This window comes from Equus caballus, chromosome 16 (assembly GCF_041296265.1).
Source record: "Equus caballus isolate H_3958 breed thoroughbred chromosome 16, TB-T2T, whole genome shotgun sequence".
Taxonomy (NCBI): domain Eukaryota; kingdom Metazoa; phylum Chordata; class Mammalia; order Perissodactyla; family Equidae; genus Equus; species Equus caballus.
Genome location: NC_091699.1, coordinates 82,642,220 through 82,666,228, shown reverse-complemented (window position 1 = coordinate 82,666,228; position 24,009 = coordinate 82,642,220). Strand labels below are relative to the sequence as shown.

At 38.4% G+C, this 24,009-nt stretch overlaps 1 protein-coding gene across 5 annotated transcripts in view; it reads right to left on the bottom strand.

Moving 5' to 3' along the window:
- The window catches only part of PPP2R3A (protein phosphatase 2 regulatory subunit B''alpha), a 153,217-nt gene that overhangs the window by 69,812 nt on the left and 59,396 nt on the right, over window positions 1-24,009 (bottom strand). For all 5 annotated transcript variants that reach the window (XM_023620966.2, XM_023620969.2, XM_023620967.2 and 2 more), the window contains 2 exons: window positions 17,460-17,563; window positions 11,611-11,713 (listed from right to left, as the gene is read on the bottom strand). In XM_023620966.2, the coding sequence (XP_023476734.2) occupies window positions 11,611-11,713; window positions 17,460-17,563 (207 nt within the window). The remainder of the gene's footprint in view (window positions 1-11,610; window positions 11,714-17,459; window positions 17,564-24,009) is intronic.

Sequence of the window (24,009 nt, the reverse complement as noted above, 5' to 3'; positions counted from 1 at the left end):
TGTGGCATGTGGGATGCTGCCTCAGCGTGGTTTGATGAGCTGTGCCATGTCCATGCCCAGGATTCGAACCAATGAAACACTGGGCCGCCTGCAGTGGAGCGCGCGAACTTAACCACTCGGCCACGGGGCCAGCCCCTCATGATTTTGATACTTTTAATGAGCTCTGGTCAGTTATTCTGTAGAATGTCTCTCAATGTGGTTTTGTCTGATGTTTTCCCATGATTAAAATTACACACTTTCAGCAGGTATACCACAGAAGTGATGTTGTGTGCTTTCAGTCATACAATGAGTATGTGATGTCAGTGTACGTCTTATATATTGTGGTGTTAACTTTAAATAGATGTGGCTGACGTGGTGTCTTGCTGGGCTTGCTAACATAAAGTTATTATTTTCCCTTAATAATTGATAAATATTGTGGGGGAGATGCTTTGAGACTCTGCCAATATCCTGTTTCTCTGCAAATTGTGCCTACTGATTTTAACAGCTATTGGTGGAACTTGACTGAGGCATTTATACCGTGGTGTTTACCTAACAGTGGTTTTGTATTTCCTCATTCCTTCTACACTTATTAACTGGAATTCTTCTGTAAGGAAGAGCTGTCTCTTCTCTCCCATGTATTTATTTGTTCAATTTACGTCAATGTAGACTCATGGGTATTTATTTTATTCTATGGGTTATAATCCAATACTATCACTATTTTTTTTGCCCAAATTGATCTAGCTAGCTTTGGCCATTGGAAACTACCAGGTTGGCTCCTGTGTCCTCTTGACATGCCCCATCCTTCTGTGAACACTTGCGCATTTTCTGGTATCAAAAGATGGTCCAGGATCATCTTCTATTTTCCTTGCTCCAGTCCTGGAATCAACCTTTTCTCTAAGTAGCTCTTGTTCCTTTCATTGGAGAATGGTATTTAGAAGCCAAATCTGGGTGCTACCACTAGGGTGTCATTGCTACTGAGTCCTCTTTGAAGGCAGGGCTAGGAATATATGTATGTATACTAATCCATGCATACACACATACTTTTTTTTTCATATTTATCTCTATATATTAAAAACTATGTAATCATACAGATAATTCTGATTCCAATCCAATACCACAATTCTAACCTTCCCCTTTCCTTTGTAACTTTAACAGAATTGCTAACCCATATCCCATTGAGAAACAAATTTACTAACTACAGTACAGTATTTGCGTACAGCTCCTTTTCTCTTTAGAGTATCCAGTTAAAATACTGTTTCCCAAGGTTTCTTAGGTTATCTCTATCTTTTCCTTCCTTTATCCTCTTTAATGTGATTATCTTATTCATTTGTAATACAGTTCAGTTCATTTGTTACTGTTTATATTCTATTTGGGTTTCTTTCCCACAGGTCCTTGCTGATTTTTTAAAAAAATTTTTTATTGAGTTAATGATAGGTTACAATCTTGTGAAATTTCAGTTGTACATTATTGTCTGTCAGTCGTGTTGTAGGTGCACCCCTTCACCCTTTGTGCCCACACCCCACCCCATCTTTCCCCTGGTAGCCACTAACCTGTTCTCTTTGTCCACATGTTTAAATTCCTCATATGGGTGGAGTCATACAGAGATTGTCCTTCTCTATCTGGCTTATTTTACTTAACATAATTCCCTCAAGGTCCATCCATGTTGTTGCAAATGGGACGATTTTCTTCTTTTTTTATGGCTGAGTAGTATTCCATTGTATATATATACCACATCTTTTTTATCCAATCATCTGTTGATGGGCACTTAGGTTGCTTCCACATCTTGGCGATTGTAAATAATGCTGCAATGAACACTGGGGTGCATGGGACTTTTGGAATTTCTGACTTCAAGCTCTTTGGATAGATACCCAGTAGTGGGATAGCTGGATCGTAAGGTAGTTCTATTTTTAATTTTTTGAGGAATCTCCATACTGTTTTCCATAGTGGCTGCACCAGTTTGCATTCCCACCAGCAGTGTATGAGGGTTCGTTTTTCTCCACAACCTCTCCAACATTTGTTACTATTTGTTTTAGTTATTTTTGTCATTCTAATGGGTGTAAGGTGATATCTTAGTGTAGTTTTGATTTGCATTTCCCTGATGCACAGTGATGATGAACATCTTTTCATGTGCCTATTGGCCATCAGTATATCTTCTTTGGAGAAATGTCTGTTCATGTCTCCTCCCCATTTTTTGATGGGGTTGTTTAATTTTTTGTTGATGAGTTGTGTGAGTTCTTTATATATTATGGATATTAAGCCTTTGTTGGATGTATTACTTGCAAATATTTTTTCCCAGTTAGTGGGTTGTTTTCCTTGTTGATTTTAATTCATTATTTCTTGGACGGAGAGTATGTGAAACATTACTATGGTTCTGAGTCAAAGCTAAGGTAGAAGTGACATCTTAACAATATTGAGTTTTCCTACCCATAAAGAAGACATATCTCTCCATTTATATAAATGTTCTTTAATTTCTCTCAGCAATGTTTTGCTGTTTTCAGTGTACGGGTTTTGAACATCTTTTGTCAGATTTATCTCTAAGAATTTAATATTTTTGGGTAGTATTATAAATGGCATTTAAAAAATTTCAATTTCCAGTTGTCTGTTGCTAGTATATACAAAGAAAATTGATTATGCATCCATAACCTTGCTAAATTTACTTACTACATACACCTTTAACAGTATCCCACAAATTTTGAAAGTTGTGTTTTCATTTTCATTCAGTTCAAATAATTCCTAATTTTCCTTTTGATTTGTTCTCTGACCCATGGGTTACTTAGAAGTGTTATTTAGTTATCAGATATTTGGGAATTTTTCACATATCTGTTATTATTTCTAACTGAATTCCATTATGGTCAGAGAACACACTTTATGAGCTGAATATTTAAAATTTATTGAGGTTTGCTCTATGATCTAGAATATAGTCTATCTTGGTAACTATTTTGTGTACATGTTAAAGGAATGTGTATTCTGCTGTTGTGGCATAAAATGTAATAACAACAACAACAACAAACAAACACACAGATACAGAGATTAGACTGGTGGTTACCAGAGGGGAAAGGGGGAGGAGGGTGGTTGAAAGGGGAGCTAGGGAATATGTGTATGGTAATGGATGGTTAATTAGTCTTTGGGTGGTGAACATGATGTAGTCTACACAGAAATCAAAATATAATGATGTACATCTGAAATTTATATAGTATTATAAACCAATGTTACCTCAATTAAAAAAAAAGACTATCTTCAAGCTAAAAAGCTAATAAATAGCAGAGCTAGGACTCAAACCCAGAAAACAAAACAAAACAAAACTAAGATTTAATAATTTACATAATTAACTTTCTGATTACACTTACAGGATATAATTTATCATCTGAAATAAAATTAAAATTTTTTTTCTAAAATTTTTTTTACTACTTAATATAGCATCATTCCATTTTCAAAAAACATTAAAACAATAATTTAAAAAACCAAAAGAAGTCAATTTGGTCAGGTTAGTTGATAGTGGTGTTCATGTGTTCTATATCCTTATTTATCTTCTCTCTACTTGTTCTATTCTTTGAGAGCAGCACATGGAAATCTACAACTCTGGATTTATCCTTGCAGTTTTATCAGATTTTGCTTCATGCATTTTAAAAAACTGTTACTGGGTGCATAAATATTTAGAATTGTGATTCCTCTTGAAGAACTGATCCCCTTATCATTCCCAAGCAATGTTACTTGCTCTAAAAACTACTTTGTCTGATATTAATATAGCCACCCAGCTTTCCTTTTTGTGACCAAAAAAAAACACGTAACAAAATTTATCCTCCCAACAACTTCCAAGTGTACAGTACAATACTGTCAACCACTTGCACATTGTTGTGAAACGGATCCCCAGATCCCCTCTCCCTAATCCTGCATGACTGAAACTCTACACCCACCAAACCACCACCCCCTATTCCAGCCTTCCCCCAGACCCTGGCAACCACCATTCTTCTGCCTATCTCTATGAGTTTGACTACTTTACATACATCATATAAACGGAATCACGCATTATTTGTCTTTTTGTGACTGGCTTATTTCATTTAGCATAATATCCTCAAGGTTAATCCATGTTGTTGCATGTGACAGCATTTCTCTTTTTCTTTTATAGGCTGCATAATATTCCATTGTATGTATATATCACATTTTCTTTATGAATTTAATCTGTTGATGGACATTTAGGTTGCTTCCACCTCTTGGCTATTGTCCATAATGCTGCAATGAACATGGGAATGCAATTATCTCTTTGAGACTCTGTTTTCAATTCTTTTGGAAATTTAGCCAGAAGTGGAGTTGCTCGATCATATGGTAGTTCTATTTTTAATTTTTTGAGGAACCTCCATACTATTTTCCATAGTGGCTGTATCATTTTACACTCCCACCAACAGTGTGCAAGTGTTCCAGTTTTTCCACATCCTCACCAATACTTTCTTTTTTTTCCATAAAGCCATCCTAATGGGTGTGAGGTGATCTCTCACTGTGGTCTTGATTTGCATTCCCCTGCCTATTTAGTGATAGTGACCATCTTTTCATATGCTTGTTAGACATTTTATCTCCTTTGGAGAAATGTCCATTCAAGTCCTTTGCTCATTTTAAAATCAGGTTATTTGTTTGTTGTTGTTATTTTTTATTTTATTTATTACAGTAACACTGCTTTGTAACATTATATAAATTTTGGGTGGACATCATTATATTTCAGTTTCTGTGTAGACTACATCATGTTCACCACCCAAAGGCTAATTATAATCCATCACCATACACATGTGCCTAATCACCTCTTTCACCCTCCTCCTTGACTCCTTCCCCTCTGGTAACCACCCTTCCAAACTCTGTCTCTGTGTGTTTGTTGTTGTTTTTGTCTTTTACTTATGAGTGAGATCATACGGATCTGATTTTCTCCCTCTGACTTCTTTCACTTAGCATAATACCCTCGAGGTCCATCCACATTGTCACAAGTGGCAAGATTTCATCCTTTTTTATAGCTGAGTAGCATTCCATTATGTATACATACTATATCTTCTTTATCCATTTGTCCCTTGATGAGCATCTAGGTTGTTTCCAAGTCTTGGCTATTGTGAATAATGCTGCAATGAACATAGGGGTGCATATATCTTTACACGTTCGTGTTTTCATGTTCTTTGGATAAATACCTAGCAGTGGAATAGTGGATCATATGGTACTTCTATTCTTATTTTTTTGAGGAATCTCTGTACTGTTTCCCATAGTGGCTGCACCAGTTTGCACTCCCACCAGCACTGTACGAGAGTTCTCTTCTCTCAACATCCTCTCCAACACTTGATATTTCTTGTCTTGTTAATTATAGCCATTCTCACAGGCGTGAGGTGATATCTCACTGTAGTTTTGACTTGCATTTCCCTAATAATTAGTGATGTTGAACATCTTTTCATGTGCCTGTTGGCTATCTGTCTATCTTCTTTGGAAAAATGTCTGTTCAGATCTTTTGTCCATTTTTTAATTGGGTTTTTTTTTGTTGTTGTTGAGATGTATGAGTTCTTTACATATTTTGGATATTAACCCTTTATCTGATGTATGGTTTGCAAATATCTTCTCCCAATTGTTAGGCTGCCTTTTCATTTTGTTGATGGTTTCTTTTGCTGTGCAGAAGTTTTTTTAATTTGATATAGTTCCATTTGTTTATTTTTTCGATTGTTTCCCTTGCCAGGTCAGACATGGGACTCGAAAATATGCTGCTGAGACTGATGTTGAAGAGTGTACTGCCTATGTTTTCACCTAGAAGTTTCATGGTCTCAGGTCTTACATTCAAGTCTTTAATCCATTTTGAGTTAATTTTTGTGTATGGTGTAAGACAATGGTCTACTTTCATTATTTTGCATGTGGCTGTCCATTTTCCAAACAGCATTTATTGAAGAGACTTTCCTTTCTCTATTGTATGTTCTTGGCTCCCTTGTCAAAAATTAGCTGTCCATAGATGCATGGGTTTATTTCTGGGTTCTCGAATTTGTTGCATTGATCTGTGTGTCTGTTTTTGTGCCAGTACCATGCTGAGGATTACTGTAGCTTTGTAGTATATTTTGAAATCAGGGAGTGTGATACCTCCAGCTTTGTTCTTTGTTCTCGGGATTCCTTTGACTATTCAGGGTCTTTTGTTCTACCATATAAATTTTAGGATTCTTTGTTCTATTTCTGTGAAAAATGCCACTGGAACTTTGATAGGGATTGCACTGAATCTGTAGATTGCTTTAGGGAGTATGGACATTTTAACCATGTTAATTCTTCCAATCCAAGAGCATGGAATATCTTTCCATTTCTTTGTGTCTTCAACTTCTTTCAACAATGTTTTACAGTTTTCAGTGTACATGTCTTTTACTGCTTTGGTTAAATTTTTTCCTAGGTACTTTTTTCCTTTTTGTTGCAATTGTAAATGGGATTATATTCTTAATTTCTCTTTCTGCTACTTGGTTGTTAGTATATAGAAACACAACTAAGTTTTGTGTGTTGATTTTACATCCTGCTACTTTATTCATTTATTATTTCTAAATTTTTTTTCATGGATTCTTTAGGGTCTTCTATATATAAAATCATGTCATCTGCTGAAGTATGACTTCTAGTTCTTATATTGGTTATTTTTGTAAACTGCAAATAATATATTTAAACATTTAATTCTCACTCTATTCATCTTGGCTTAATTTCCCTTTACATAGGATGATGATAATAGCATCCCTACTCTTATTTTCTCTTCTTCTCCCTCTTTTTGCCCCTTCACATTTTGTTGGTAATATTTTGACTTTTACATTGTATAGTTTATCCATAGGATGATTTCAGATGTTATACACTAAAATATTTTACAATATTTTGACTATATAAATACTATTGAATGCTAGGGTAACCAGTATACAAGGAATGCACTTCATTTCTTATTGGTCTAACATAATGTCCCTTGGGTCATTCAAAGGAGAATGTTCCAGGCACTGAGGTTAAATGGACTTTCTTTTCCTACTCTCCATTATTTATATCATGCCATATTTCAATCTGCTTCATCTTTAGATCATGACTCTCTTACACAGTTTTTAAATTTTTCTTGGAGTTTCTAATTGCTTTTCTTTAATTTGCTGATACAGAATGCTGTGCCTTCATCATACTCTCCAGTTTCCCTGTTCTTAAATGTAACAAGTATTGCATGGAATCACTCCTGCCCTCCATACTCCCCTTTATGGAGAACTCCTTCCCAGAGAAATCCCACAACCTTCTCTATTCTGGACTGGCTGCTCTTCAGTTGCCATCCTGAGACTTCCCTTCACTGCTTTTCTGGATTGAATCCAGTTTCTTGGATCTTGTGCATTCCTCTTTCTTGGTTTACTTAATTTACTGCAGCATATATTCAAGTAATAACTCTCTAAGAAAATAGGAGATAAACTTCCTGAGTTTTTAAATGTCTTTATTCTAACCTCATATCCAATTGATAGCTTGGCAGGATATAGAAATCTGAGTTCAAATCCATTTCCTCAGTCTGCCAATGAGAATCTAATACCACCCCAATTCTTCTTCCTATAAAGGTGACCTGGTTTTTCTCTCTGGAAGCTTTTAGTATCTTCTCCTCATCAGTGTTGTTCTAAAATTTCAAGAGGACATGCCTATGTGTATGTCCTTTTTTTATTCATTGTGCTTGGCACTCAGTGGCTCCTTTCAACCAAAGACTTGCATTCTGTATCATTTCTTTGATTCTGTAGGAAGTGACTCGAGAGAGCATGAGAGGCTGGGGTGGGAGGATCATGTTTTGTTTTTGATCAGATGTTGGGTACACAAGCATGCTATGTTTCTCCCAAAGAGGGAAACAGGAATCCCAAGGAATCCCACTGGATTCCTCCTCTGCTCTTTGAACTCACCATATCACTCCAGTGTCTCCAGTTCTCTCCATCTTGTATTATTTCTTTGATGATTTCCTTCTCTCCGTTTTTTCCCTTCTTTCTTTCCCAGACTCCAGTTAGTCAGATTCAAGTTGAAATTCTTGAATTGGTCCTCTATGTCTCTTGTGTGTCTGTCTTTCTCTCTCCCCTGTGTGTGTGCACATTTGTGAATGCATGCATTGGAGATATCCTTAACTTTAGTTTCCAGGCCTTATGTTGAAATTTTTAATTTTGGTACTTACATTTTGAAATTCCAATAGCTCTTTCTTGCATTGGCATTCTGTTTTCATAACATTCTGTTCTTGTTTTATATAATCTATCGTAATATAGTAATTATTTTTTAAAAAGACTTTTAGAACAGTTTTACATAAAAATTGAGAAGATAGTACAGAGAGTTCCTATATACCCTGCACCCAGTTTCCCTTTATTAACATCTTTCATTAGCATTTGTTATAATTAGTAAACCAATATTGGGGGCTGGCCCCGTGGCCGAATGATTAGGTTTGTGTGCTCCACTTTGGATGCCCAGGGTTTCGCTGGTTTGGATCCTGGGTGCGGACATGGCACTGCTCATCAAGCCATGCTGAGGCGGCGTCCCACATGCCACAACTGGAAGGACCCACAAGTGAAAAATATACAGCTATGTACTAGGGGGCTTTGGGGAGAAAAAGGAAAAATAAAAAATCTTAAAAAAACCCCAAACCCAATTATTATTACATTATTATTACTATTATTAAAGGCCAAACTTTATTCACATTTCCTTAGGTCTGTGTTCTATTCCAGGATCTCATATTACATTCAGTTGTCAAGCCTCCTTAGGCTCCAAAAGGCTGTGACAGTTTCTTTCTCAGATTTTCCTTGCTTTTGATGACCGTGACAATTTTGAAGAGTACTGGCCAGACACAATCTAGGATGTTCCTCTGTTGGAACTTGTCTTAACATGCTTTATTGGCTATTTTGTTAGGTGGTAAGTAAACGCTAGGCTGCACTTTACATTTTGGAACCAGGTAAGGAGTCAACCAGTCAATTGTTCTGTATGTCAACTTCCAATGAATCCCTACTTCGAATACTTCTCATCAGATCTGCTGACCCTGCGTTTACAGCCTCTCTGGGATCCTAATGAGCAGAGTAGCCCACTTCTCTGCTGCAGCTCATACAAAGCCCCTCCTTCTGGACTGTGATTTCCTTAGCCTGCTTCTGCTTTCTATCTTCAAGAAATACTGAAATCTCCTGTGCATTGATTTTTTTCTCCCCTGTTCCTCTCTACCATTCCATTCACTTTCATGGGTTTCTTCCTTTTAAATTTCTTTTCTTTTTTTTTTTTTGGAGGAAGATTAGCCTTGAGCTAACTACTGCCAATCCTCTTCTTTTTGTTGAGGAAGACTGGCCCTAGCTAACATCCATGCCCATCTTCCTCTACTTTATATGTGGGATGCCTACCACAGCATGGCTTTTTTTTGCCAAGTGGTGCCATGTCCACACCCAGGATCCGAACTGGTGAACCCCGGGCCGCTGAGAAGCAGAACGTGCAAACTTAACTGCTGCGCCACCGGGCTGGCCCCTTAAATTTCTATATTTTGTGGTTGGCCCAGTGGCATAGTGGTTAAGTTCATGCGCTCTGCTCTGGTGGCCTAGGGGTTTGCAGGTTCAGATGCCAGGCATGGACCTGCACACCACTCATCAAGCCATGCTGTGGTGGCATCCTACATACAAAAAAAGAGGAAGACTGGCACAGACGTTAGCTCAGGGACCATACTGCTCACGCAAAAAGAGGAAGATTGGCAACAGATGTTTGCTCAGGGCCAACCTTCCTCACCCCTCCAAAAAAAAAAATAGATTTCTATATTTTAACTTCAGAGGATTTTGGGAAAGAATGGGAGGAGAATGTATCCATTCAGTGTGTCATCTTTTACCAGAAGACTCCACAAGTCTTAAATAAAAATAAAATGTCTATATTATATTTAAGGGAAGGAAGTATAAATGTCCACTAACTCATAATTATAGTTTTGTGGTTGTTTGTAATTCTCTTGGTACAGACTTAATTTATATTCCTGTCAAAGCTTTTATTAAAATTTCTGATAAAACTTAGTCAGGGTAGGGTCCCCATAGGAAAAAGAATTCATCCATATGAACCTTTCATGAAGAGATGTGTAGAGTTGAGGACAGGTTAAAGGATCAAACAAGAGAATGGTGAGGAACCAGGGACAAGCAACAGAACGATACTGTTAGATCCCTGGCACTGAAGGGACAAGGGGAGGAATAATGGGAGTTCAGCAGGCACTAGAACTGTGGAGAAGGGGCTGTCCAGCAGAAGCTGTATTGTAGAGAGACATAGTTCCTGTGATGAAGCAGACAGTGGGGAAGAAACGCCAACTTCTCCTCTGCCCTCCCATCTCTTGGCAGTGCTATCCATTGGCCAGACCCAACCAGAAGCTAGTCAGCAAAGGGGGCCCAAAAGATGCAGTTTCTATCAGTCTGAGCAGGGCTAAGAACAGATCGAGGGGTAAGGGTGAGGGGTGGATAGAGAGCTGGTATTAAAATGTAATGTTTTACTAGCAATGCAGTTCAAACATTGAATATTTGCAATTTCACAAAACATAAACAGAAATATCTAATGCTGGATCTTATTATGTATAATGGTCTTGATTAAGTGTAAAAACCTATTAAGAATCTTTATTCTCATGAGTATTTTTTTAAGGGGAACAAAAACTTGTAGCCAATGAGTCTAAGGATAATCAAGGCCATCATGCAAATTAAGACAAGCTCAAAGACCTTGAATGTAAAATAAATCAAACCCAAACTTCGTATTCTGAACATGGAAAATTGCTACTACAATTAAAAATCTGTCCTATGGTGTCAGCAGTCAGGATAGTGGTTACCCAAGGGTGGCAGTGACTGGGAAGGAACACAAGAGGCTTTGGGGGTACTGGTAATGTTTTTTTCTTGATCTGGGTGCTAGTTACACAGATGTGCTCACATTGTGAAAATTCACTGATGGGTGCACTTGTGATTTGTGTGTTTTTGTGTGTATATTTCACTAAAAATTAAAAAAAAAATGATGACAGCCATGCATACAACTTAAAAAAAACCCAACTAAGTCAATGTATTTTTCTGTCCTTCTTTAGACATTCTCACTAACAGTTAACAAAGATTTATTGGAACAACTAAAACGATGTGCATTCAACAAAAATGAAAGGCAGACTTTAGCTTCAAGGAATCTATGATCTGCTTAGGAAGACCAAATATTTAGACATGAAATTAAGAATATTAACATGCAATATATCAGGCTATGAAGAATGCCACAGTGAACACAGATCCACTGTTGGTATGTAACAGATTCTCATCGGAAGGCCTCGGTACAAACACTCCCCAAGTGGGCTCTTTGTGGTGGAGATCTCTTTCTCTTTAACCTTAACAGAGGTCACCCTGGCCAACTAGACCAAACGCCTGGTTTCAGAAGGTGCTTCAGTGATTGCTGTGGGTGGGCAAGGGGGAGCCTGAGTGGCCCCGTTCTTCTCTTTTATACTTTATCTCTTTTATACTTTAGGTTCCATGTTTTCATCTAACAAAAAAATTTTTGTTGCTAAAACAAACTTGAAAACTACTCTTCTAGAAATCTGACCTCTAGATTTGTGTATGTCAATTGACATACTACTTATAGTTTAAAAATTTTTAAAAAGCTCTGAAACTCTGAAAATAAAGCCCATTTTTAAAAGGAAGTGAAAATTACCTGAAGTAAAGGGATAAAATCCTCCTGTTCTAGACAGCTGCAGCTGGGCTTTGCTAGAAGGCAGATAAACTTAGAGGCATCATCATGATGGTTATTCAGCAACCTGTAAAAGAAATGACTGCTTAGGAAGACTGGCTACTGTGAACAATGACCACAACATCAATAGTTGGTAATTTCAGTCTGATCTGAAGGCCATTTACATCAAGAATCAAGTGCTCTCTTTTCAATGATTAAAAAAAGAGAATTTTCCCATGTTCTTGATTTTGTTAAATGGACACCTTCATAAAAGCTCAATAACAAGACGGTATATTGCTTTTGTAGAATGCTTCTGGGGCTGAGAACACAGAGTCAACTGAACTAATGCAAGTAAAAATACACTCAGCTTTACCATCAGACACTGGAACCAGAACTCCAAAGTTAGCCACCAGCCAGGAGGGAAACACATCAGATGGACTACTGTGCACTACACAAGACATAAAGTTCTGTTTGCCCAGCTTAGCAGACATATTCAGGGCCAATCTGATAGGGGCTTTTGAAATTAGACTTTGAAGGACCAGGCTTAAAAGAAAATGAAGGCCCTATTAAGTCTCCGGGCGCCAAGAATTCCTCATATCCAACTAATAGCTGGACGTTTTCATTTGGATTCTATACTCTTGACAGCAAAGTCAAAATATCAAAAACCAAAGTTAAAATCTTCCTCTCCAAACCAGTCCTTTTCATGGATGTCTATTTTTGTTAATAGTGGTACCATCTTGAGTTACCTGGGCTTGAATCTTGAAGTTGTTTTAAACTTATTTCTCTCCCTTATTCCCCACATCCAATTAGTCTCCAAATTTTCTTGCTTTCCTTCCTTAATCATTTATTGAATGCTAACTGTGTGCCAAGTACTGTGTCTGGCCTTGAAGACACTTTGGATATAAAGAAAAGAGGATGTAGTTTTGTGCACTGTAAGGAGCTTATAGTCTAGTGAGAGAGCTACACTAGTAAAATTATACTCCTGCGTGACAGGAGCCATGACAGAAGTGTAATAAGAACAGGGTGTCATGGAAGGACACAGGAGGGCCAGTGAGATTCCCTCAAAAGGAGAAGTAGGGAAGAAGGATGCTGTGGGTCAAGAGGGTCACAGGTACAAATGCCTGCATGAGACAGTATGGGAGATCTGGGCAACTACAAGTGTTCAGGTGGCCAGAGAAGGGGCATGTGCATGTGGGATCAGATCCTGGGGGCCATTTGAGTTCGGTTGAGAAGCGTGGACTTTAATCTCCTCAATAGAAGAATTTTAACTTGGATAGTGACATGACCAGAGGTGTTTTTCAGAAATATCAAGCAAAAATCCAACCAAGGGCCTGAGCATGGATACTGGCAGTGGGAAACAGTAAAAAGGCGCAAATTTGGTTGAAATGAAAGGATGTGGCAGTTGCTAGGTGTGGAGGACTGAAAGGGGGAAGTCCATGACAACTCCCAGGTTTCTAGCTTGGATAGCTAGGTGCTCGGAACACAGGATGGGAATACTGGAGTCCTGAGCAATATTTCCTCAAGTTGTTTCAGACAACCATTCCTTCCTTTCTATTTCCATTGTACCATCAAGGCCAAGGTCTTATTATTTCATGCTGAGATTGCTAGAAGGGAAGAGGGCCCTAACAGGCTTCAGTGTTCATCCAACCTTATATCACAGACAATTCATCATTCTAAAACATTCTTTGATTATATGTTACCCTTTTCCAAAAATATTCACTAGCTCTCTACCACTTATATGAGTAAGTCTAAACACCGAAGCTGGGCATTTAAGGCCCTCTGTAATTAGGCTGGAGCCTGCCTACTTACCTATCTCACTACTTTGCTAAATGAAACTTCCACTCCAGGCAGCAGGCTGAGTATGTCATGTGCATTCTTGCCATACACATTCTTGCCTCATTTTTCACACTGTTCTACTCTCCTAGAATACCACCCTCCCAACTTTGCTACCTGAATGCTAACTAGTCTTTAAGGTCCAGCTAATAACCCACCTCCTTCAAAACGCTTTCTCTGACAACTAAATTTCGACTGATCTTTGTACACTTTAATTTATACCTATTATATATACCATTATACTGTTAGCTTTCTTTTATCTCTCTAGCACCTAAAGGGCAGGCAAAGTTATAGCTCTTTTTTTGCTTAACACCTAGCATAGTGACTTTCACAAGGAAGATTCCTGAAAAATGTTTGTGATCTGACTGACAGATGTATATATAGATGGAGAGATACATAGATAGATAGATAGATAGATGTATATGTATACTTAACCGATTTCAATTGTGATTATTAAAGCTATGGTATTATCTTTATATTTTTTTCTCCTTATCATTCTGCAGCATACTCAAGGCTCCCAAAGTTAAATAAATATACTTTTCAGAAGAAGATTAGTGCAATAGGTGCTGATGGGAACCAACTCTTAGGATTAGAAAATGGGTGGGATGATCACAACAAAAAGGCAGCGAGGTCTTTGGAAAAGAGCATGTCTCTAAAGAAAGGACAGCATTACCAAATAAAAACTGCACTGACATAACAGAGGAGCAACACTCTGAGAGGGAAAAGTCAAATCAGGTATGGTCTATTGCTATCAGAAGCAAAAAATAGAAAGAAAAGGTGAATTACAATTTTCAGCCAATGCTAGCAGCTAGTGAACTCTATATGGCAGGAGAAAAGGAGATGATAAAAGTCGTGAAAGCTAGAAAAAGAAGGTAAACATAGCTATTCTAAACTGTTTTCTTCCAGAGCTCTTAAGACAAAATATTGTTTTGTTAATGGACAAATGGCATGTTGTCATGAAAAGGTAAGAGAAAGTAAAGCATAAAAAATCTGAAGCAATATTACTGCCTCCATTTGAGAGGAGCTCTGCCACAAAGCTGGTGATCTAGGAATTCAAACAAAGAGCTGTGGAGCAATGTCTTTCTCCTAAAAATGTCCGGACTGTAAGAAAAACAGATGTCAGAGCACAGAGATGAAAGGGGCAGCAGAGCAGGGAAAGGAGGGGGAGCAGAGGCAGGGGAACAAGAGCTTGTTAAGGGGTTCATCCTCCAACCACTCGGAGGAGGACTAGGAGGCCTCCACCCTATGAGCAGGAGGGAAAGGACAGGAGGGAAAGTATTTCCTGTTATGCTGTGACTTTTATATTTGACTTTTCTCCTAAGATTATATAGAGCAATTCAGATGCATAGCTATATGCTGACATGTTTTAATTCTGTGTCACTATCTGTCAGTTATTTTTTGTACTTGAAAGTTTTAATACATATACTATATACTTGGGCCCAAGTTGTTTTAATGCGAAGTATATAACATATTGAAAAAATTAAAAAAATAAACACACATCTTCTTCAAGGTCAGTGTAGTAACTCAAACCATCACACTTAGTTGCTTAGTCTCCCCTCTAGCCACACTTTGGGTCTCCTTTAAAGCATCCTGGCTTTTAAAGGCATTTTAAGAGCTCAGAGAGAGGAGCTTCCACTAGAGGGCACTCCAACCATTTTAGTATCTGGCCAGAAGATAAAGCTTTAATATAGACACACGCTTATCTATTCATAGAATTTTTTTTAATGAAAAAAAGATAGGGACAGTTGCTCATGCTATATAACTTCATAAGCAGTTTCCTGCACTTCCCTAAAATGAAGACCTGTGCTTCATGTCTTTTTTTCCCTTTTTGCCTTTTGTAGAAATCTCTTTTCCCTAGAGATAAAATTAAAATGATTCATCTCAATGAAGGAATACAGCTGCTGTGGCCGCTGCTGCTCTATCCACCAACACACATCCCACCCCCATCTCAGTGACACACAGTCTTAAGACAAAAAAGGTAGCTCTTACTCTCCTTAAAGTTATGCAATTAATTGCAGGTAAATCAAGTTGGATGCTAATTTTTCTTTCCTATAGTCAGCTTCAGGCTCACAGAGGTTCCTAGAATATTCAAAATAACTTAGAATATAAGTAGTTACAGTTCTTGTCTCCGGCTCTAGTATTTTATAGAACAGAATATTTCCTTTTTTTTCAATCTCCCAGGCTGTTCAAAGCTCTCTCTTAAACAATCATAACTTGCTCCTTGCTGCTTTCCCAGATTGTTAGATGATTTTTGCCAAAAAGGCTGAACTCAATGGCTGAAGATACCTCTGACAAGAGCTGTGCAATATCCCTAATCGTTCTACCCCTAGTTCATACTCCAGTCGAGGCCTTTTCAGGGCCTAGCACCTACGTGGGTGAGAGAAGCTAGCTGAATGAAGGATAGAATATCTGCAGGTTTCCAGTTCTTGAATTCTGCTACTGTTATATGCTGATTTAAAATAACAATAATAATAATAATAATAATTAATAATAGACAACCAGACCACCCAGTGAAGTCCTGGCTTTACTCGTAGGGAAGGGAGAGGGAATCCAAGCTGACCTCCCTACTGTTCGGGCCCATTTTCTTCTTCCACTTTATTCCCCCAGGTTTTAGGCTACCAGAAATACTAATGATAAATACCCCAAGGGCAGATGCCAATTCCTTTGCTGGTTTACTCCTGGCTAATTAGTGCTTTGCAATTTCTAGCCTACAAGGAATTCCCTTACACTTACAACTGCTTATCCATGCATTAAAAAAAAAAAAAAAAGACATTTCTTAGATTTTCTCCAGCAGTTTTCTATTTGCGATAGGAGAGGTGAAATGGTGACCATGACAATGACTTTGGAGTGTCATCCCTATGGTGTACGAGGTATGATTTTCCTAGGGCCCTTTTAGTCCTTGGTATTTGGACAACTTAGAACTATTCCTTGTAACAAAATGACTAAAATCCACCTGAAAACATAAAGCATTTGTAACTTTTAGCTTTGGTGTGGTTCTTTCAAAGAAGTTAATCAACTAGTAGAGTTGCATACACCCTCATCACTTTAGTTCTAATGTAATGCATGGAAGAACTTGGTGAACTCAACTTGCTCCTTGATTTTTAAAAATAAGAATACACTTACTAATCACCCTCTATGTTCTCAAGCACTATACTACGAAGGGCTTTTAGGTGGCATGAAGAAATAAGAAGAAATCACAAGAAATTTGTAAGCTGAATTCTGTTGGTATTACATGTTGATTTTAAATAATAATAATAATGATGATGATGATAACAGGCAAATAGCATTTCCGAATAGTTTACCAGGAAGAGTGTCTAGCCCAGAAAAGGTGAGAAGAACATATGTAAAGAAGGCTAGGCTAATCAGTTAAAAGAAGTGGAAGGGGCAAGCTGTGACATTCCCTTAAAGTGTATAAATATATCAAGATATAAGTTCTAAAGAAGAAAGAAGGGAGAAAAAAGAAAGAAGAAAGTTGGGTTTGAATTCAAGAAAACTTGTTAGGATGTTAAAATCCAGGAGCATCTTGATAAAAGTACCATTCCTGTGTTTCTTAACTGGAGCTTCAAAAAGTAATGATTAAAATCTATTAGAATTCAGTTGTTTTTAATAAGTCAACTAGATATAATTCTAAATTGGATTTTGCGAGAATGGAGCTGTATTTTTCATGTGACACGTGTGGTGTGCTCCCCTTAAAGGAGAATCTTTACTTTTATGTCACTGCTACAGAAGTCAAATCCTAAGAACCAAATTTAACAAGTAAAACTAAGAAACTATCAAATAGTTATTAAAGAGGTATTTGTGAAAATCTGTTTTACTGATTAGAGACATGTAAGATAATGGCTTATGAAGAGAATTTGTGTGTGAGTATAAATGGTTGCGAATGACTGAATCTTCCTTGTTGAAATAAAGAGTAAAGGGAAAATTAATAGATGAGTAAAATAAGTGACCTTTATAAAACATATTTCTTTGTCTAGCACCAGAGTAAATGCTCACATACTTACTTTCTCCACATGGCAATGAATGACTGTGCTGACACAAATCCTGTCCTCTCTCCCCCTGCAGCCCTGAACATGGGGGCTTTCCAATAGAGAGGACAGCCACAGACCTGCAAATAAAACACAAATACAGTGTAAGCTAAGGGTGAAGAGATGACACGGCCAGAGAAAGGACCTTTGTGGCTTTTACCCTTCATGCCACCTTGGCTAGAAGGGCCCTTGGAGGAGCAAAACTGGGGCAGAAGCAAATATATCAGCTAGGTCAGATTCAGAGAGATATGGAGGGAAACAGAATAGAGGATTACGTGTTCAAAGAAGAAAATAGAAATCCATTTACCTTTTCTCCAAGTTCAATACAGCAATGTTTCTTTCCCCTATCCTGATAGTTAGAGCAGCCAGTCTCCCTTCCTATCACTCTTATATCACATATTTTCTACCTTCCAGAAAGAAAAAGAAACGACTGAATGTCATGGTTGCATATGTCTTTCCTTCCTACGGCAGAAACGTATAGCCACCATTATCACTTGGTCACGTTAATACGCTCTATCATCTAGCTCTTCTCTCTCCTTTGCCTATTATGTTATTAAGCCCCAGGTTCAAGAAGAACCAGAAAAACCTAGACCATTCAAGAAAATAGCTGTCAAATCTATTTAAATGATTACAATTCAGGTAAAAGATGAAAGGTAAAAATGCTATCATTTATTTATATTTTACAAGTACCACAAATAACTACATATTTTTTATAAAGGAAGAACTGGGAATGAATATAAAACAACTACAATACTCTAAAAAGTAATGATATTTTTTCTCCCCAATAAAAAGTTCCTTTTCCAATTTTTTTTTTTTTTGAGAAAGATTAGCCCTGAGCTGCCATCTGCCACCAATCCTCCCCTTTTTTGCTGAGGAAGACTGGCCCTGAGCTAACATCTGTGCTCATCTTCCTCTACTTTATATGTGGGACACCTGCAATGGCATGGCTTGACAAGTGGTGTGTAGGTATGCACTCAGGATCCAAACCAGCAAACCCTGGGCCACTGAAGCGGAATGTGTGAACTTAACTGCTGAGCCACCAGGCTGGCCCCTCTTTTTTCAATTAAAAAAAAAATTATTCTTACATTCTTCTAAGAAAGAGTTTTTACCAAATTTACCTGCTTTTTTCCTAGAGGGGAAATTCTTCCCTTTAAGTAATAATATTAAGTAGAGAAATAATCTTGAAACGTTCCTAATTTTATATATACATGTAAAACATACTCCCAAATCTGGAACTCTTCAAAGGGTCACATCTTGTTATTAGATAAAGATATTATCCATATTAGATATAGGATCTGTTGAGTCTTCATCTTTCTAGAAAGCGAAGCTTCTCCTTTGCAGGTTGAATGGATGTGAATCCACATTAGGTTCAGGTGAAGTTGCTCCTGTTGTGGGGGATCCCCACAGAAGCCTGAAAAGTACCTAGCCTGAGATTAGTTATGCTAAGGGAATACTCAAGGCTACTGGGTTCATGTCAGAGAAGAGGATATGGAAGGAGAGTTTCAAGAGAAGGAAGGTAAGTACAGGGCAGAAATAAGAGGCTGCTCCTGCCAGGGCCACTAATGCATGTTCTGCAAGCAGGGTGGAATTTAAGATTTCTTAAGTCCAGAGGTCAAATACCTCCACTGAGGTCAAGAGTGAGGGAAAAGTGTTGCTTAGCAACCAAATGGATTTTGTTTATTGTGTAAATTATCACTGCCAAGGTACAAAGCTCATAATTAATATACTTTGGGTGGTAAACTATGAAATCCACTTTCCCCAATCCCAATTCTCCCTTTCATGCAGAATGGTGGTTTGCCAAGAAAATGCTGTTAAATGTGACAGACTATTGGCAACTGCTGGGAAAGGTGAAAGAATATTCTGTGTTATGGAGATGGGGGTGCAGAGCCACAAACAGAGAGATAAAGTACAGGGAGAGACTGGAACTGGCTTGCTAAAGTGCAAGAAACTGCCACCCATGGTCACTCATGGATTTTTCAGAATTAGAAGGGATCAGGAATCTTCTAGCTCAACCTCAGGAAGTGATCAGCTAAAATATTTCCAGGGTCTGTGTGCTTACCACCTCCCGCGGGGCTACTTCCACTATTAAACAACTTTCATTCCCTTGGATTACAGTCTTTTTCTCCAGAAGACTCCTGTTAAAACGCATATGTGCCAGCTTGTAACGAGTAAGTCAGTCACTGAGACATTAACACTTATAAAGTTATTATGACCCAAAGGCAAAATCCTAAGAGATAAGGTACAGAATGGATATGTGTTGAAGCAGATTGGAAAGGACTGATCTATATTTCTCATAGTGGGGTACTCTGAGTAGCCAAGTGTTAGGCAGCATGAGGGTATCAGGTCCTTGGATAAAAAAATGGGAAGTGCAGTGAATGACAAGGGCTGCAGACATTACACTTTGACTACTTAAAAAAAATGTATGGCTGGTTTGCATTTGCTTAAAAATAAAGAATTAAGATAAAAGGTGTCAGGAAATCAATAAGAACCTAAAAAAGTAAATGATATTAATCTGAGGGCAACAGAATAGAGACTTTTATAACAGAGGAGAGAACAAGTCAGTGTCAAGACTTTTTACACAGGAGAGCATGGATGACAAGTGGGGATGTACAGGGAGTTACAGAAAATGGGTTTAGGAAACAGGTTTAGAGAAGGAGGCAAGAGTCAGTGGATGGCAATCAAAGTTGTTGGAGCAAAGAAAACTTAACACCTATAACTTGATCTAAGAATGGCCCAACAACATGAAGAACTGAAAGCAACACTGTCTAGTGATACACTCAGAAAGAGACGATCACCCAATATTTGTAACGTTCTTTAACATTTAAAACGTCTCACGCTTGTTATTTCCTTTGGTCCTCACATGATCCCCATGCAGAAGAGGGCAGCTATTTTTATCCCATTCTGCAGAGGAAGAAATACAGGTAGAGACAGGCTACTTTGCAGGCCAAAGGCACGATGGGTCAAGACGGTGCTACGTCAGCCAGACAAGAGAAGCTGGGGGCTTTGTATGGTTCAGGAGATGGTTACATTCTTCCTCAACTTTCTGCTAGAGGCTAAAACTCCATGGTGAATCCCCTGGCCCAGTCTCAGACAAATGCTTTTCTGACTGTTCCTCACTTTCTGTTCCTACCCTGCCTTTGTTCCTCTTAGATTCATTCTATATTTATTTCTTCCCCATCATCACTTAAGGCTGTGGAAAAAGGTACAAACTATACACTGTGAATTTAATCAGAAATGTGCATTAATCTCATCCAGGGCTGTTTGAAGTCAAAGATGAATGAGCTAAACTTCATCAAAAGATTCAGATTTCATAAACACAGAGTTTTCTTTGCACTTAAAAAACAGATCCCAGTCTCAACAGCAACACTTAGGTGTCACTCAGAGTAGAATGCAAACTCAAACTGGCTTTCCTCATAGCTTTATAAACTGTAAGAATCCATAAAAATGGTCATTTATTGCTCGGACCACCTCTCCCTCATTGTCCCTTAAAGGTTGTCTGTCTTCTCCTTTTCTTCTAACCAACCTGTCCTGAGAAGACACGCACACGCAGAGCAAGTGCTGCAGGCACAGAGCTCACTGCCCTGTGGCAGAGAGCAGTCTGCAGAGTAAAGAACAGCTGAAAATAACGACGGCTTAGTGAGTGCTAACAGACTGCCATAGTCAAGTAAAAGCTGGATTAATTGGGGATTAGCTAGCTGGAAGACACGATTAAAATAACTTTTAAAATAAATGATTTTAAGAATACAGTGGCAAAATCCAATAAGATGAGCTGATACAGTAATCCAAAATGAAACAATACAAACCAGTTCACTTGTGGTATCATCTGAGGTCATTACACACATCCTCATTTTTATATGCAATATTAGTTTTAACTTTTTATACGTATGAGCGGTTTCCCTTGCTACCTGAGCTGATGATTAAGGTTTAAGAGCAATGATCACAAATGCTAGGCTCCCATGAATGGGACACAGGACTACAATCAAGTATAATTCAGACAAGTTAATCAGACATGTACATGATATGTAATCAGTCTGCCCTCCATATCCATGGGTTTTGTATCTGTGGATTCAACCCAACGTGTATGAGAATCTTGCAGATACAGAGAAATTGAATTGACTCTGTGGATGAGAAACTGGCGGATGCCGAGGGCCGATTGTATTCATTGTACTATGGCACTTTATATAAGGGACTGGAGCATCCGAAGACACCAAGGGCTATATGGCTATACTGGCTATTGTGCCGCATGACGATTAGGTATAAACAGTAAATTGTTATGCAAATCACTGTTACTACGGCTAAACAAAATAGTTTTCTATCTTTTAAAACTTTTCTGTTGTCAGCTTCAAAGCTGGCAGTTTTTCCTGATGCCACATATAGACTGATCCTCACTGCCTGTAAATAACAAAGTCCTTTCCCTGACTCCTAGCATGCAGAGACCCCCCTTCCCTGACTCGACTACACTCTTTCCTACCCCTCCCTTGACCACTTGTGGAATCCTTAGGCTTTCTGTTCTCCTCTCACTGAATCTGTTGAATGCTAGGGGTGCCACTAAATCAGGAAGCAGGGCAGGGCTACCACCATACAGGCGTGAGAGGGCCAGAGTATGAGGGGGGAGGCAGGGCGGTAGAAGAGGCTGAGAACAGGCTCCACAGCAGGGGCTGGGAATATTCAGAGGAGGAAGGTTGACCCAGATGACCTGTATTCAAGACACAGCAGGCTGCAGGTCTCTGCCAGTGAGGCACTAATCACCTGGATTGTCTCCAGATGTGTGACCCCAGCACAGGACCGGGGAACTACCATGTCCCTTAATCTGGACAGTCTCTCCTTGTCTGCCTGCCTGAAGCAGTCTATGAAACGTCCTGTCTCTCTCTCACAAACTGTTGCCATGCTAGAAATACCCCATTTCGCATTTATGTGGTTAACATGTTATTTTCAAATGCAGAATTCATTCATCCTTGCTAAATTCTATCTTTTGGATTTAGATTAATCATTCCAGCCTATTCAGATAATTTACCATCTTGGTTTATACAATAGCCATCTTTCAAAACTTTAGGTAAGAAAACGCCAATGCCCTGAAGAAACTTATAATTTATTTGGGTGGCTATTGATTAGAAACTAGCTAATGGTATGTTAGTATGTGCTCAGGGGAGATGACATATGGGGAAACAGCACAATGCTAGGAGTTAGAGGACTTGTCTCCTGACGTACTAGTTCTGTGACTTCAGGTAAGTACTTGTGAGACTTCGGTTTCCTCATATGTAAAATAGAGTGGAAACATGTGAGCTCTAATTTCTGGAATGAAAGAGTCTGTTTTTCATTAGAAACATCTATGGGATCAATAAGCAAGTTGTAAGACTGGGGGCGGATGGGGAAATAAAAGAAAGAATTTCTTCTCATTTCCCTTAAAATCACTGTAAATTTACAAATTATTTAACAGCAGTAACAAAAGTTCTGAGGTTTGAGGTAAGGGAGAGGACAGGGAATAACTGGAGTGGGGATTTAGGAACTTCTCCAAAGACACAATGGAAGCTAGGTCTTAAGGAATGGGTGATGTGGGGGTTGGCAGGACTGGAAGCCCATTTTGGAGGGGAGAACTCTGAGAGCTCAAATGCAGAGGGGTGCTTGTAGGAGGGCAAGTGGATCTGGCTCAAGCAGGTAACAGCAGTTTGGATTTTATCCTCAAGATCAGTTTTTAAACTTAAATATTATTCCTGAAAGCAGGGCAACCATTCCTAGTGGAAGTGCGCATGGGTCTTGGGAGCTCCCATTTGGTCTCCTCCTTAGCCTAGTAAACCTGTCTCTTGAAACACAGCCTGAAACCACTGCTAAATCCTGAGGTATGATATGACTCTTCAAAATATGTGCATGATAAAAATAAAACCCAAACAAAACAAAGCACTGCTACACATGGGAGGAATCTCCGAATATTGCTGAGATGGAGAATATAAATATCAAAAGATAATCTGATGGTCATGCCCAGTATTAATTATTCTAGGAGGAGGCTGGAGGTATAGAATCCAGTTATTGAAGATGTTATGGTAGTCCTGGCAAGAGGGGCTATGATCTTAAATTAGAAGTAGCTGGATATATTGGAAAGTATCAAAGGCTTGCTTTCTAGTGGCAAATTCATTTATTTCGGAGTCAAACTACTGTGTTGAGTTAGCCTAATGGTTCCTAGCCTGGCTTCAGGGCAAAGAGTTATGATCAATAGGTGAGAACAAAAAACGATTCATATTCAACACAAGAGAAATCTTTCCAACAAGACAGGCTATGTAATGATAGAACAGGCTACTTGGCAAGGTAGTGAGGTTCCTGTCACTGAAAGCATTGAAGCAGAGAATGAATTTGTGTGTCGGTGATGTCATGGACGGAATTACTATATTAAATGGGAGGTCGGACTGGAAGATCAGTAAGTTTTTTTTTCAAACTTGAGAGTTCCATGAAATAGGATCATAGCTAAAGATACATCAGGATCAAATACATTTTTTCAACACGGAAAAAACGCATGCTTAAAAACAGAGAGCAG